General features: G+C 41.3%; 1 protein-coding gene across 1 annotated transcript in view; it reads right to left on the reverse strand.

Annotated features, from left to right (window-relative positions):
* Nucleotides 1-1,601: 1,601 nt before the first annotated feature.
* Nucleotides 1,602-15,427, reverse strand: part of LTV1 (LTV1 ribosome biogenesis factor) — a 113,338-nt gene continuing 99,512 nt past the window's right edge. The window contains exon 10 of the mRNA XM_080272919.1: nucleotides 1,602-2,348. Coding sequence (XP_080129045.1) covers nucleotides 2,238-2,348 — 111 coding nt within the window. The 3' untranslated portion in view covers nucleotides 1,602-2,237. The remainder of the gene's footprint in view (nucleotides 2,349-15,427) is intronic.

Genomic DNA, 15,427 nt, shown 5'->3' on the forward strand with positions numbered 1-15,427 from the left:
AGTTGTTATACAGTTGCTCCTCCGCTGATGAACATAGTTGCAACTGGGAGTTAGTTTGAAACTTGAAGAAAAATAAATAAAGAATAACTGACACCAGAAATCGAATATGTACAATCACTGGTGAAAATTATTATCGTAAAGATGGAAATATCACTGCTGTACCAAATGCTTCTAGCAAGTTATTGTTATTTTTTGAAACATTAAATACTTTAAACAACTGTAGTCAGACTGGAGGGCCAAGTAACAAATAACCAAGGAGATTCATTTCTACCAAATAATTAAGGCTTTACAAACTTTATGTACAGTATGCATGACTTAGTATTTAGGTTGTGGGACTGGCACAGTATCATTTGATGAAAATAAATCAATAATAACAATGGCGACTCATTCTTACATCAAAGGATGACTGAATTTCACATAACCACAACTTACTCTTCAGGTTGTGAGGGTCGTCCACTTCCCTTAGGTGAAAACACAGTATGACTAGTGGCCCAGGAGACCCATTCCTTCCTCATAAAAAAGGCTCATCATCCATCCATCCATCATCCAATCCAACGTTGCCCCACGAGGAGCGTAGAAGCCTAGAACTAGGCAGTTGGTCCTAACATTTAAGATGAGAGTGACCAGCCTCACTCATCCCTGAGTGGCATTACGTGAGCAATAAATCCCAACCATCCCTTGGATATAAACCTTCACCGGCTCAATCCAACCGGAGAGCAATAATTACCCACTAAACCACAAGTCGCCAAAATTTGGTTATATGGTTACCACCCAGCATAGTAAATGGTTTCCTGCTGTACAGGAAACCATTTAGCTTGTCACTCAGTGAAGAGTCACCCACAGGCAGAAGGAAGAGGAAAGAGTGAAAGAAAAAAGGACAGAAGAGGGAGCGCAGTCACCTGTAAGCAGAAGGACGAGGAAAGACTGAAGGAAAGAAAGAAGAGGATGGAAGGGAAGAAGGATGGAGGAAAGAAAAGGGCACACACCCCAGAGCAGCAATACATCAAATGCGTGGATTGTGAGTGCCCCCACCTACCACAAATGACTGTATCTAAATATACAAAATCATGTTAAATTTGTTGCTTGACCTAGTTCCATCTGATGAAAAGGAATATATTGTAGTTAATCTCTCCTGCCACTTTCAGTGTGTTACTAGATTCTGATTTTTCATTTCACCCCTGAATATAAGTGTTTAATATTTCATATGATTATTTTCCTATATCTATCTAGCTATGGCCAGACAAATTGCCTCCATGTCACTCTATCCGTCACCATTATATCAGGCTGTCCTCCCTTCACACCACTCTCATATACATCACTATAACACTTGATGACATCTCTAAATAAGTGATATCTTGCATTTATATTTGCTGTTCTGCTAAATCTTTTGTTGTTCCATCCATCATCATCCATCATCTAATCCTACGTTGCCCCATAAGGAGCGTAGGAGCCCGGGGCTAGGAAAGTTGGTCCTGGCATTTAAGATGAGAGTGACCAGCCTCACCCATCCCTGAGTGGCATTATGGGAGCAATAAATCCCAACCACCCCTTGGATATAAACTTTCACCAGCTCAATCCGACTGGAGCACCTTTATTACCCACTAAACCACCAGGAGCCAAAATTTGGTTATATGGTTACCACCCAGTGTAGTAAATGGTTTCCTGGTGTACAGGAAACCATTTGGCTTGTCACTCAGTGTAGTCACCCACAGGCAGAAGGAAGAGGAAAGAATGAAGGTAAGACACAAGAGAGAGTGTAAAGTCACCAGCAGGCAGAAGAAAGAGGAAAGAATGAAGGAAAGAAAGACAGAAGAGGATGGATGGAAATTATTCTCATAATTAAGGCTCATCAAATTTCAAGCACAGAGGTTGTGGAAGTGGCCCAGTTCCACCAGGTGAGCACAAACATACTACAACCAGTCTCACTGAACCACTGGATCCAAATACTGTATGTGACATCTTGTAGTTATTATTTTTTGGGGAGGGCCAAGTTCCATCACATAAAAACAAATCAAAACAACAATCACACTGTAACAATACAGTATATCAATATATAGAGGAATCTTGTAATTACACTTATGGTTTGCTCCAGTTCCATCAGATGAAAACAAACCAAAACTACAATCTCACTGTAACAATTTGTTAAAATAAAGTGAACAGCAAATAAATTTCTTGTTTGGCCCTGTTCCATCAGGCAAAAACAAGACAAATATAGACATCTCTCACTGCAATGCTATTTACATAAGTGACATCTTATAGTTATATTTATTGTTCTGCAGCGTCTTCTCCTGTCGCTTCTTTTCCTCCTTGAAGGCAGATCGATTCATCTTCTTCTCAATGCGTCGTTCCTGAAACAGAATGTGAACTGCTGGTGAATCATTAACTCTATTGCTTGATGTAGTAGTAGTAGTACAGTAGTTGCTGTTTCCTAGGCAGTCAGGCCAAACGGCCCGAGTCCCTAAGGAAGGCCACAGCCGAACCCAGACTTTCTCACAGAGCTCTCAAGGAGTGTACAGTATGTTGTGTTGTTGGTGCAAGCGATACTGTGCAATGTAGTCTTTCATGAAGTGCTTAATAGTATGGGTGCTGTGTTGTATCCATGACAGACATTAGCGACAAAGTCATCCAGCCTCTTCTGATAATTCAAGAGGGCTAGATGATACCCACATCTCAGCCAGGCTGGGTGGATCCTGTCCTCATGAGGAGGGAGGATTCAGAAGGATGGATATCATGAGGCCATGCATGCAGCTGTATGCTGTCTCTGAGTGACCGAATGGAGCAGTGAGTGATTTGAGCATGGACATGCTTCTGGAAGCTGGTTTGACGCGGGCGAGGGAGAGCAGAGAGATTACAGTATTTGCGTATGATATAGTGTGCTGGGTGCTATTTCAATATTCCTTGGTGTGTGTGGATGTGCTGCCAAGTGGTGTAGTGGATGGTGTGGGTTTGTGGAGGCTGAGGCAAGGATTTGTGAGCCTCTCATGTCTACATGATCCTTGACTTTGAGGACTTTGGTTTCTTGGTGTAGGTGGTCTGATGGTGTAGTAGCTGTGCAGCCTGTGATTATCTTTAGGGTCTTGGTCTGTATGGTCTGTAGGGTGCTGTACCGTAGTGTATTTCAGTGGGTTAGAAACCCAAACAAGGCTTGCATAGTTCATTACTGAATGTACACATTGTTTGTATACTGTGGTGATGGTTTCTTTGTTGTGTCTGAATGTTGTACGGGCAAGTGACCTTAGGCGTTGAGCCCTCGTGTTAATGTATTTTTAATGTTTGTGATGTGTTGTTCAAATGACACTGATGCTCTCTCTCTCTCTCTCTCTCTCTCTCTCTGTGTGTGTGTGTGTGTGTGTGTGTGTGTGTGTGTGTGTGTGTGTGTGTGTGTGTGTGTGTGTGTGTGTGTGTGTGTGTGTGTGTGTGTGTGTGTGTGTGTGTGTGTGTGTGTGTGTGTGTGTGTGTGTGTGTGTGTGTGTGTGTGTGTGTGTGTGTGTGTGTGTGTGTGTGTGTGTGTGTGTGTGTGTGTGTGTGTGTGTGTGTGTGTGTGTGTGTGTGTGTGTGTGTGTGTGTGTGTGTGTGTGTGTGTGTGTGTGTGTGTGTGTGTGTGTGTGTGTGTGTGTGTGTGTGTGTGTGTGTGTGTGTGTGTGTGTGTGTGTGTGTGTGTGTGTGTGTGTGTGTGTGTGTGTGTGTGTGTGTGTGTGTGTGTGTGTGTGTGTGTGTGTGTGTGTGTGTGTGTGTGTGTGTGTGTGTGTGTGTGTGTGTGTGTGTGTGTGTGTGTGTGTGTGTGTGTGTGTGTGTGTGTGTGTGTGTGTGTGTGTGTGTGTGTGTGTGTGTGTGTGTGTGTGTGTGTGTGTGTGTGTGTGTGTGTGTGTGTGTGTGTGTGTGTGTGCAATAATCACAATAATTTACAAGGTATATTAAAGGATGTCAATGTAAATATGTTCCTAGCCCGCTGTTCAATTAACTTCAGTATTGAGCAGCCTTTTTTATTGTATTCTGGCTATCATTAATAGCTTTCATTCATCTTAGGAAGTACATACCTATAGGTAGGAGTCTTAAGAGTTCATTTAGATCAGTCGTTCCCAAAGTGGGCGTTGCTTTGCTGGTTGAAGAACTTGAAGCTCTACGGGCATCATCATCTTTTATAGTGGAAACACACACACACACACACACACACACACACACATATACTCAACCAGTAGAGCAACTAACAATACTGACTTAGCCACTACATCATCCCCTAGTCAAGACTCAGATTTTATTTCTGTTGATGAAGCAGAAGTCACATTTGCACATACTGTTGCACTGAACCAAGATCAAAAAGATACAAAAGACAGTCCATCAACGTCACAAATTCCAGCGACTCAAGCAGCTGATATATCTAAGTCCCCCTATGATAAACCCAGTCAACCAAAATTGCCAAGCTACCCAAGCAATCAGAATAATAGGAAATTTAGAAGTCCCAATTTGATATATATTCTTGGTTAGAATACTCGGTCTCACAAGATGCATGTTACTGCTCTCCATGTACGCACTTTGCTGGAGAATCTGTTCGTATGGAAGAAGGATTAGATAGGACACCATTTATTGATGTTGGAACAAGGAAACGGAAAGATACCAGTACCCTTCTCAAAGAACATCAGGCAAGTGAAAGACACATTAATAGTATGATCGCTTGATCTGCTGTCAAGGATATTCAGCCAGGGTCCACTCAATCTTTCACATCTTCTCTATCTTCAGCTAGGCTACAAGAAATTGAGGACAACAGGGAACATGTAAAGTTACTTTTAAAAGCCACTGCATTACTGGGAAGGCAAGGATTGTCTTTTCATGGACATAATAAGGGTGGTGATACATTAAATTCAGGAAATTTTGTAGAAATTCTTCACCTAATTCCTGAATCAAATCCCTCTCTAAAATAAAAGTTAGACTGACCAGAATGAGTTGATATCAGTTGCTGGAAGACATATCATGGACACAATTTGTGCTGAGGCACAAGAAGCCAAGTACTTTTCCGTTATAGTTGATGAAAGGAAACACTTGTCAAAAAAGGAACAGATGGCTATTCTTGTGCAGTACTTTTATTAAGGGTATTGTGAAGGAACGTGTCATTGGAACCTATCACATGGAAAAGGCTGATGCTGTAAGTCTAGCTGATTTTATATATAAGGAGATAGAACAATCTGGTTTAATTTGGTATAAGTGTGTGGCTCAGTGTTATGATGGTGGTAGTGTAATGAGTGGATGCTCTAGCAGGATTCAAGCAAAACTACGGAATAAAATTCCTCAAGCAGTATACATACAATGCCATGCACACAGGCTGAATTTAGTACTTGGCGACTGCATAAAGAATACCAGTGGCCTTTCTTCATTTTTTTCAATTATTAACACACTTTACACATTTATTAAACAGTAACACACAAGGAACCAACAATTCACAGAGGCAGAGAAAGTGGAAGATCTTCAGGTTTTGACACTAGAAAGACCTATTGTAACTAGATGGTCTTACTATTATAGGTCGGTATCAAAGGTTAAGCTTTGCTATGGAAGTTTGCTATCAGTGCTTCATACAGTTTCAGAGGGCTCTCATTCAGAAGCTGCAACAGAAGCAAATGGATTGTACAAAAAGTTAGTCCTTCAGGTTCGTAATGGATCTACATATTACTGAACAAGTCCTTAGAGTTACCAATAGTTTGTCAGATTAGCTTCAAGCAAAGGAAGCCTTACTATCAGAAGCTTGCTCTCTCATTCAGTCAACTATTGAGGAATTGCAGGTCCTGAGAATGGACGAGGCTTTCTCTGATATTTTTGACAAAGCCAAAGATTTTGCTTCAACATATGAGGCAGATACCAACTTGGAAAATCCAAATCAGTTGAGCAGACCTAAGCCTAAGAGAATTCAGAAGGTATCATCAGGACTAAAGAGCTTCTTAAATGATTCAGCTCTAGGGAGAAATTAGGTGAATACTTGTATTGCTCCAAAGACTTAAATCAAAAGAACTTATTTTGATAGATTTCTCTCAGAGCTTGATATTCACTTCACACAAAACATGCCCCTAACATAAGCAGAGAATGCACTTGATTGCAGTGCCAGAGACTTTCTAGAAAATGAGAAGCTTTCGATTATGGTACAGCCTTACAAAGATATATACATAGATGCAATTCATCTAGTTACCCAAATATCTGTTTCAAAAAGACATTTTCTAAGTAACAGTGACAAGCCAAAGAATCTGTTTTAATTATGTGAACTGGAACCATTAGATTGTGCGTATTCAGAAATAGTGAAAACTATCTAAATTCTTCTCATCCTTCAAGTAACTACTGCAGGCAATGAACGACTTTTTCAGTACTTAGTTTAGTCAAGACATATCTAAGAACCTCAATGAGAAATGATCGCTTAAGTGACTTGCTACTTATGGCCTCAGAAAACGAACTTGTTAAAAATCTTAACTTTAACACCCCGGATGATAACTTTGCAAAGCAGAGATCACTGAGATATCCACTGTTGCAGTAGTTTATTCATTTTTCAATGCAATAAATATACGTAGTTCAATTTTCAATTTCCTCTTATGAATTCTTAAACTAATATACTCTTCTTACATGTGCCTTTTCCAAATTTAAAAACCCTCATTTTATTTCTCCCACCTCTTAGTGCAGAGCTTACATTTTCACATTACAGTACTTAATATGGTTCATGGTATTTTGGGGGCTAGTAAACTAAAAACTTTCCATTTTCAATTAAATTACAAGTTTACATCTTTTCATTCTCAATTTTATATTAATTTTCTTTTCATTTGGCTGTAAGAATGAAGTCAGTTTAAGCTTTCACCAATACAAATATTTTCATTACTGTTTGGTCTATTATCCAAGGTCATTAGCATATAATGCAGTGATATGTACATTACCACGCACTTTACAATACATATTCAACTTCACAAAGAAATACTGCCAATGCTAGAATATCCATTAGTGTGTCTATCAGGAAGTAATTGGTTTAACAAATAATTATATATATCTATCTATCTATCTATTGCCAGACGCCTCAATCCCGTTTGGGGTGGCCACAAACAAATCGCCTCCAAGTCACCCTGTCCCCCGCCATCTCACTGCCCTGCTCCAAACTCACACCCCCCTCTCTCATATACCTCTCCACCCCATCCCTCCATCTCATCCTCGGCCTCCCCCTCCCTCTTCCCCCCCTCCACCTCACTCACATACACTCTCTTCATCAGTCTTTCACCCTCCATCCTCTCCACATGGCCAAACCACCTCAGTGTGTTCCTCATAAAGCTCCCTATCACATCCACATCCACACCACAACGCTCCTTTATATCCTCATTCGTCAGCCTGTCTCTCCATGTGACTCGACAGGCTCCTCTTAAATAACTCATTTCCACTGCTCTCACTCTTGACTTGTGTCCTTCCAACAACATCCAAGCTTCACTTCCGTACGTTAGAGTTGGTATCACAATACTGTCATATATATAGTATGCGTATATTTGTTTACTTCTTTAATTCTCTAAATACAGCTTTGCATGTGGCTTCAAAATGCTCACTCACCACCCCACCCATGTGGGGAGGTGGGAGTAGGGGGGCCTTCTAAATAGCCTATGCCCCCCCCCCCCAAAGAAAATTGAAATGACGCCCCTGATTGGGAGGGACCTTTGAAAACATTTGAAATGTCTAAATGGCCATTAAATAAACACTTAAAATGATAGGGGTTATTTTTTTTATTCACCGGAAATGCACAGAAGCGTAGGTGAACAGTTGCAAACAGGTACATCCAAGGGAAAATGCAAGCCAGATTAATCTTTAATCTTGAGACAGAGCCCAGAAATGTTCGAAGAAAGCCCAGAAAAAGTAGAAAAATTTAGCCTTGAAAATTTCAGAACATTGGGAGAGTCAGATTATTGGTGGTCAGATTGGAGGACTTTTACAGTACAAACAACAATGAGCAAATCAATAAATGTTTTCATGTCAATTTCGTATCCAGTAAAGCCTATGAAGAAAAAACATACACACTCATATACAATCCAGAAAACATCTATCTATCTATCTATTGCCAGATGCCTTAATCCCGTAATGGGTGGCCACAAACAATTTGCCTCAATGTTGTCCTGTACTCCACCATGTCACTGCCCTGCTCCCAACTCACACCCCCCCTCTCTCATATACCTCTCCACTCCATCCCTTCATCTCATCCTTGGCCTCCTCCCCCCCACCTCCACCTCACTCACATAAACTCTCCTTGTCAGTCTCTCTCTCTCCATCCTCTCCACATGGCCAAACCACCTCAGTGTGTTTCTCCTAATGCTTCCTATCACATCCACATCCACACCACAATGTTCCTTCACTTCTTCATTTGTCAGTCTGTCTCTCCATGTGACTCCATATGCTCCTCTCAAATAACTCATTTCCACTGCTCTCACTCTTGACTTGTGTCCCTCCAACAAGGTCCAAGCTTCACTTCCATACGTTAGAGTTGGCATCACAATACTGTCATGTAGTAACTTTTTCGCATCCATGCTCACCTCCCTGTGTCTTATCACTGCTTTCAAGGAACCTGCAAAATTTCTTCCTTGTTGTACCCTTTCAAGCACTTCACCCTCTAAACTTACATCCTTACTCTTCACAATACCCAAATACTTAAACGAACTCACATTTTCCATTTCCTCCTCATCCAACCTCACTGTACATTACAGCAGACCCTCATCATATTGAACCTTGATGTAATGGATTTCAGGTTTACTGAACACCTCTGTGCCCACTGAACTTTTGTCAGCTTACTGAAATAGGGTTGATAAATGAGGTGGTACAGTGTACAAAACTCATGTTTCCTACCCTGTTTACTCTAGCATGGCCTGATATTGCTCTCTTCTCATTGTGAATGCCAAGTTGTAATAACTGTACTAGTCATGAAGAAGTGCTATAACAAGGAAGTGAAATAAGCTGCAAAAGGGCAAAATTATGGGCCATGTCAGTGTAAAATGGGTATAGTCATCATTTACAGTACAGGGAGGTCCCGAAGATACGATCAGTTAGGTTCCATTTGGCATAGTCATATAACGAATTCTCGTATAACGAAACACGTAACTAATGCTAAAATACTGGTTGGGTTCAAGGAATCCATCAAAGGTAAGTTTTCAAGCTAAAATATATGATACCAAACGCAACAAACATATCTATATTACTGAACTGTAGAGAAAGCAACCTGAAAAAGCAAATACAGGTAGTATGCAAATAACATAACTGCATATTAATTAAATATATAATACATGCATAACACTCATCTATAGGTGGTAATGTTGTGTTGGAGGTGGGAAGCTGGCCTGGCGGTGGTCAGCTGAGCAGCACTGCCAGATTCCCAAACCCATACTATCATACCAGGCTCGTTAAAATTATCGTTTTCTGATCAAAATTATTGCACTCATAAATAAAGAAATTTCTTCACATAAATTGGTATTTACTGTGGAATTAATATACAGTATTTATATGTCGAGTGATTAATTAACATTACTGAATTTAATTAACTGCTAAGTACCTACCAGATTATAATACTGGTTATTGTAAGAGTTACTAAATCCTACTGTTGTACTAGTCTTACATCAGATTTGTTAATTTTGCAATTCCCAATTTATTTTTCACATTATGAAATTATGAAAGTTGTCACATTATCACATGCATGCTATCGCATATCGCAAAGTGTGCCAAAATATCGTATTTTACGATAATTATCACACGTTTGGAAATGCTGCTGAGGAGCAGTCTTGTTATTTCTCTCCAAGGCTGAGAGAAAACAGCAGTGACTACGTTTGCTGGGATGACTGAGTTAGAATCCTCACACCTTGCCCCAGATTGAATGTCGTATCATTGGATTTTCAAGATCGTATATCAAAAACAGTCCTTAAGTTACCCAGGTCGTATCATCGGTTTCTCGTATATCGAGTGGTTGTATAACGGAACCTACCTATACTAGAATGTAATGTTGTAGTCATTTATTTTCAATCATGTACTTGAACTCCCACCTGCTGGAGGGGGGTGACCTTCGAACTGATCAAACTTTTGATCTTATTGAACCAAGGTTTTCCCTAAGTAATCTGATACAGCTAGGATTTACTCTATCTGACAGGGCCTTGGTGGAATTAAGATGGATAAACTGGGAGATTACTGTACAGCAAATAAACAGTAAGGCAAGTAATTCCCCTTAATCCATTCACCAAAATGGTTTTCTTTTACATTATTCTTGCTATCCCACAAGATTTCATTCAACATTGAAAAATTTCTTATATCACAGTGGCTATTACAATTGCAATATACCAGTATCTAATACCTTCAAGTTATAAAGACTCCATACAGACAATCATCAGGACAAAGTAAGAATGAAAAGCAGTATATATCATCGGACTGAGGGTCATATTTAAGTGGCTTTGCAGTTTCAGTGCACTTCTTAAGTGATTTATTTTGTTCATCACAACTCAACATTTTCTTGGATGTCACTGACGCAAACAGTTATCATCATCATCATCATCATCCGAACCTTCTTTCCCACCCTGGGGCAGGGTGAGGGGTAACAACATCCAGACAGACCAAGTCTGCCCAAATCAATGGGCCATGCTTCCATTCATTCATCATTCAAGCTCCCAGAATCCAGGCTCTATCTGATATGCCAAATAACTTTCACCACATTCTGCAGCTTCACATAAACGAATCCGAACACTGTCATGTTAAAAAGAGGTGCCAAATCACCTGATCATGCACTTCTCACAACATTTAACCAGCTAGCTTGATCTCTTGTCAGTCTCCTAGCCTCACCGACTTCCATACCTCACTTCCTCATACACTTAACCACCACATCCCTTCACCTTCTCTTTGCCCTACCTTGCCTCCTCCCTCCTTCAAATTCACTCAGATATACCTTTCTCACCACACTATTGCTATCCATTCTCTCCACATGTTCAAACCATCTCAGTACACTCTTCAACTATGGTGTCCACAGACATCCTCACACCAGATCATCTGTGAATCACATTATTTATTTTCCTATCCACTCTCTGTTCTCCACATACATTCCTCAGCAGTCCCATCTCCACTGCTCCTACTCTTGACTTTTCATTTTCATGCCACACCATAGACTCACATTCATTCATTTATTCATCATCCAATCCTACGTTGCCCCAAGAGAAGAGTAGGAGCCCGGGGCTAGGCAAGTTGGTCCTGACATTTAAGATGAGAGAGACCAGCCTCATTCATCCCTGAGTGGCATTACATGAGCAATAAACCTTAAACATCTCTTGGATATAGTCACATCCATATGTTTAAGTTGGCACTAACACTCCTCCATGTAAGCCTCGCACAGCTGCAACACTAAAGCAGATGTTTCTTATCAAGGCCTTCATTGCACCAGCTACTTTCCTTTCTTGTGTCACTCTACTTTCCACTTCTTTTGCATATTCTCCTCTCTTTTCTATCACTGTAACCATGTATTTGAACTCTCGCCAATTCCGGTCTCTCTCCATTCACTGCAACGTCAACATCACACTGGAAGTCACCTTCTCTCTCAATTACCATCAATTTACTGTTTTCTACCTTTACTCTCAAGGCACAATGCTTACAGACATCAGCAAAACTCTGCGCTAGTCTACCAAGTTCTTGTCTGGTATTTGCAAGTAGCCCTGCACCATCAGCACACACAAAAATTGAGATATTCCATCCATCACCATCCATTACCAGTGCCATCCCTCTCTCCATTACTGATGTTTTTATTTCTCTTATCACCCCATCCACATATACACTGAAAAAACCATGGGGACATCACACAACCTTTGTCACACGCCCACACTGATCATGAACCATTCACTTAGATGTCCATTTGCCCTTACACATGCCACACCACCATCATAAAAACTCTTGACAGCACCTAGCAGCTTACCATCTACACCGTACATGCGCAAACCCTTCCACAATCACTTTCTGTCTACTTTGTTGAATGCTTTATCCATCCATCCATCCATCATCCAATCCTACGCTGCCCCATGAGGAGCATAGGAGCCCTTGGCTAGGCAAGTTGGTCCTGACATTTAAGGTGAGTGACCAGCCTCACTCATCCCTGAGTGGCATTACATGAACAATAAACCCCAACCACCCCGTGGATATAAACCTACACAGGCTCAATCTGACTGGAGCACCTTAATCACCCACTAAACCACCAGGCACCATAATTTGGTTATATGGTTCCCACCCAGCATAGTAAATGGTTTCCTGGTGTACAGAAACCATTTAGCTTGTCACTCAGTGTAGAGTTACCCAGAGGCAAAAGGAAGAAGAAAGAATGAAAGAAAGAATGAGAGAAGAGGGAGTGTAAAGTCACCCACAGGCAGAAGGAAGAGGAAAGAACGATGGAAAGAAATACAGAAATGGAAGGAAGGGAGGAAAGGGCAGACACCCAAAGCAGCACTACTGTACATCGAGTGAGTGGATGGTGAGCACCCCCACCTACCACACATCCATAAATGCCATAAACACTTTATAGTTCTTCTCACAAGGCTTCTCCACTACTGCAAATATTTGATCCACACATCCTCTGCCACTCCGAATGTCATCCTATTCATCGATCACTAGGACTTCTGATATCTCTCTTTCCTTCTCTATAATAATCCATATACCTTCCCTACAACACTCAATAAACTTAAGCCATGATAATTCTTGCACTCACTTCACTCACCTTTTTTTTTTGGTACAGGTGTACAATCATAGCCTTTTTCCACACTGCTGGCACAATTTCACTCATCCATGCCTTCTTACATATCTCCAACAAGCACTTCATTCTGCTTTCTCTGCCACACTTAATCATCTCTGCATACACCATATCAATCCCAGCTGCCTTCCCATTTTTCAGCCACTTCACAGCATTCTTCACCTGTGTGAGTGTCAAATTTCCTGGCACTGCATTCCTTCTCGACACACCCCCAAAACCAATCATGTTTACAGTTGCTCTGCTCTCTCTTCCCATTCATCAGACTTTCAAAATATTCTTTCCATCTGGTCCTTACTTCATCCCCATGGGTCAATTATCTACCACTCACATCCTTCACACTTTCACATTTCTTTCCTCTGTCACTTCTACATTTCTGCACCTCTTTCCAGAATAACTTCCTATTTTCAGAATAATTTGCATTAATTTTTCTTCCTAGATCATCATTTACCTCCTCCTTTTTCCACTTCACTAGTCTCTTTACGTGCTTCTTGCTCTCAATATATTCAGTTCTTCTTTCAACTGAACCCCTGTCCTGTAACCACTCTAGCCACTTCTTCCTCTTTTCCTCCACTGCTCTCTTAACTTCTTCATCCCACCACACCATACCTTTCTTTTTTGTTGTTACTCTTGCCACACCACACACTGCTTTAGCATTCATAACTAAGCAATCTCTATGTGCATTCCACAAGCTGTCTTGATCCATATCATTCCAATTCAATGTTTCCAACTCCTCCCCTACATTGGTCCGGAATTCATCAGCCATTTCTTTGATCCTCAGCTTCTCAACTTTCAATCTTTCTCCCTGACTGCTCCTCTCTCTCTTGGTCTACCTCACTCCTCTCAGCTTGATCTAGCATACCAGAATCACATGACCTGACAGACCTCCACATTGTCCTCTCACGGCCCTCGTATCATCAACTATTCCCAGCACTGACCTCTCTGTGAGCACAAAATCAATCAGGCTCCTTTCACCACAATTCCCATTCCCTCTATACCATGTATATCTATGTGCATCTTTGTGTTTGAAATCATCATCATCATCCAGACCTACTTTCCCAACCAAGGGCAGGGTGAGGAGTAGCAATGTCCAGACAGGACAAAACTTGCCCAATCAAAATAGGCCACACTTCCATCCACTCATCAACCTCCTTTCCTGACACATATCCTTCAGTCGCTTCCCATTATAATTTTCTCCCGTTATTCCATTAAAACCCATTATGTCATCCTTAGGACCAATGCCTACTCTTCCACTCACATCGCCCATTATGATCACTTCATAGCTCCTGGGCATTTCTCCCACTGCTTCATGCAGCTCATCCCAAAATCTGTCTTTCTCTCTCTCACTCCTGTCATCACACAGTGTACATGCTACAATCACAGCCACTTTCATTTTCTCAAACTTGAGCTTAATATACATACATCTTGAGCTGACACATTTTTAATCTCTCTCCATTCTGCCACACCTCATTTATCAACAAAGCAACTCCTTCCTTGCACCTTCCTCACCCATTCAAGCTTGATCTTACACATTTCACATCCTCCCTCTCATCCACTTCTCACCCTTTCATCTTTGTTTCACACTATGCCATCATGGCATATCTCGCACTCTTGAACACATTCACCACTTCACCCTCTTGCTCTCCTCATTCACACCTCTCACACTCCACATGGTCATGCAAATTTGCCCATTTGGTTCCAGCCCTGGGCAGGTACTGAGCCCTTCGAGGCTCTTCAAATCATTTACCATGATTAAGTGATTTTCGATAGAGAAATCTGGAGGACGTTTAACCCAGCCATTATATATGAGTGTGTATATGAAGAGTTTGGGAGGAATCTGAGTGTGAAATGGAGGGAGAGTAAGAAATTGTTTTGGAAGGAGGTAAAGAAAGTAAGGCAGTGTGAAAGGGGAAATAGTAGGGGAGTGAAAGATAGGAATAATAGATTGTTGGTGGAGAAGAGAGAGAAATTGAGGAGATGGAAGGAGCACTTTGAGGATTTGTTGAAGGTAGAGAGTGAGAGCAGTGTGAGTATAAGTGGTTGGGGAATGGCTGGGAGAAGAAGAGATGAGAGGAGGGAGGAAGAGATCAGTAGGTCGGAAGTAGTGGAAGCGATGAAGAAGATTAAGCTGGGAAAGGCCCCAGGAATTGATGGAGTGTGTGGTGAAATGCTTAGGTATGGGGGTGAGATTGTTGTGGAGTGGATATGGAAGTTGTGTAGATTGGCTTGGGAAGAGGGAAGGGTTCCAGAGGACTGGAAATCAGGTATAATTGTTCCTCTGTACAAAGGAAAAGGGGAGAGAGAAGTATGTGGTAACCATAGGGGTATTTGCCTTCTTAGTGTGACTGGTAAAATATATGGTAGAATACTCATTGACAGGGTGAGGCATATGACAGAGGAGCTAGTTGGAGAAGAACAAGGGGGATTTAGGAAGGGAAAAGGGTGTGTAGATCAGATATTTGTTCTAAGATGTTTAGTGGAGAAGTATCTAGAGAAGGGAAGGAAAGTGTACGCTGCCTTCATGGACTTGGAGAAAGCTTATGACAGAATAGATAGGAAAGGTATGTGGAAGGTATTAAGAATATATGGAGTGGAGGGGAAATTGTTGAGTGCTGTGAAGAGTATGTACGAGGGAGCTAGGGCTACGGTGCGAGTGGATGGAGAGCTGAGTGAGTTCTT

Source organism: Coenobita brevimanus, chromosome 52 (assembly GCF_032717465.1).
Source record: "Coenobita brevimanus isolate Jiangsu-jjx chromosome 52, ASM3271746v2, whole genome shotgun sequence".
Lineage (NCBI taxonomy): Eukaryota > Metazoa > Arthropoda > Malacostraca > Decapoda > Coenobitidae > Coenobita > Coenobita brevimanus.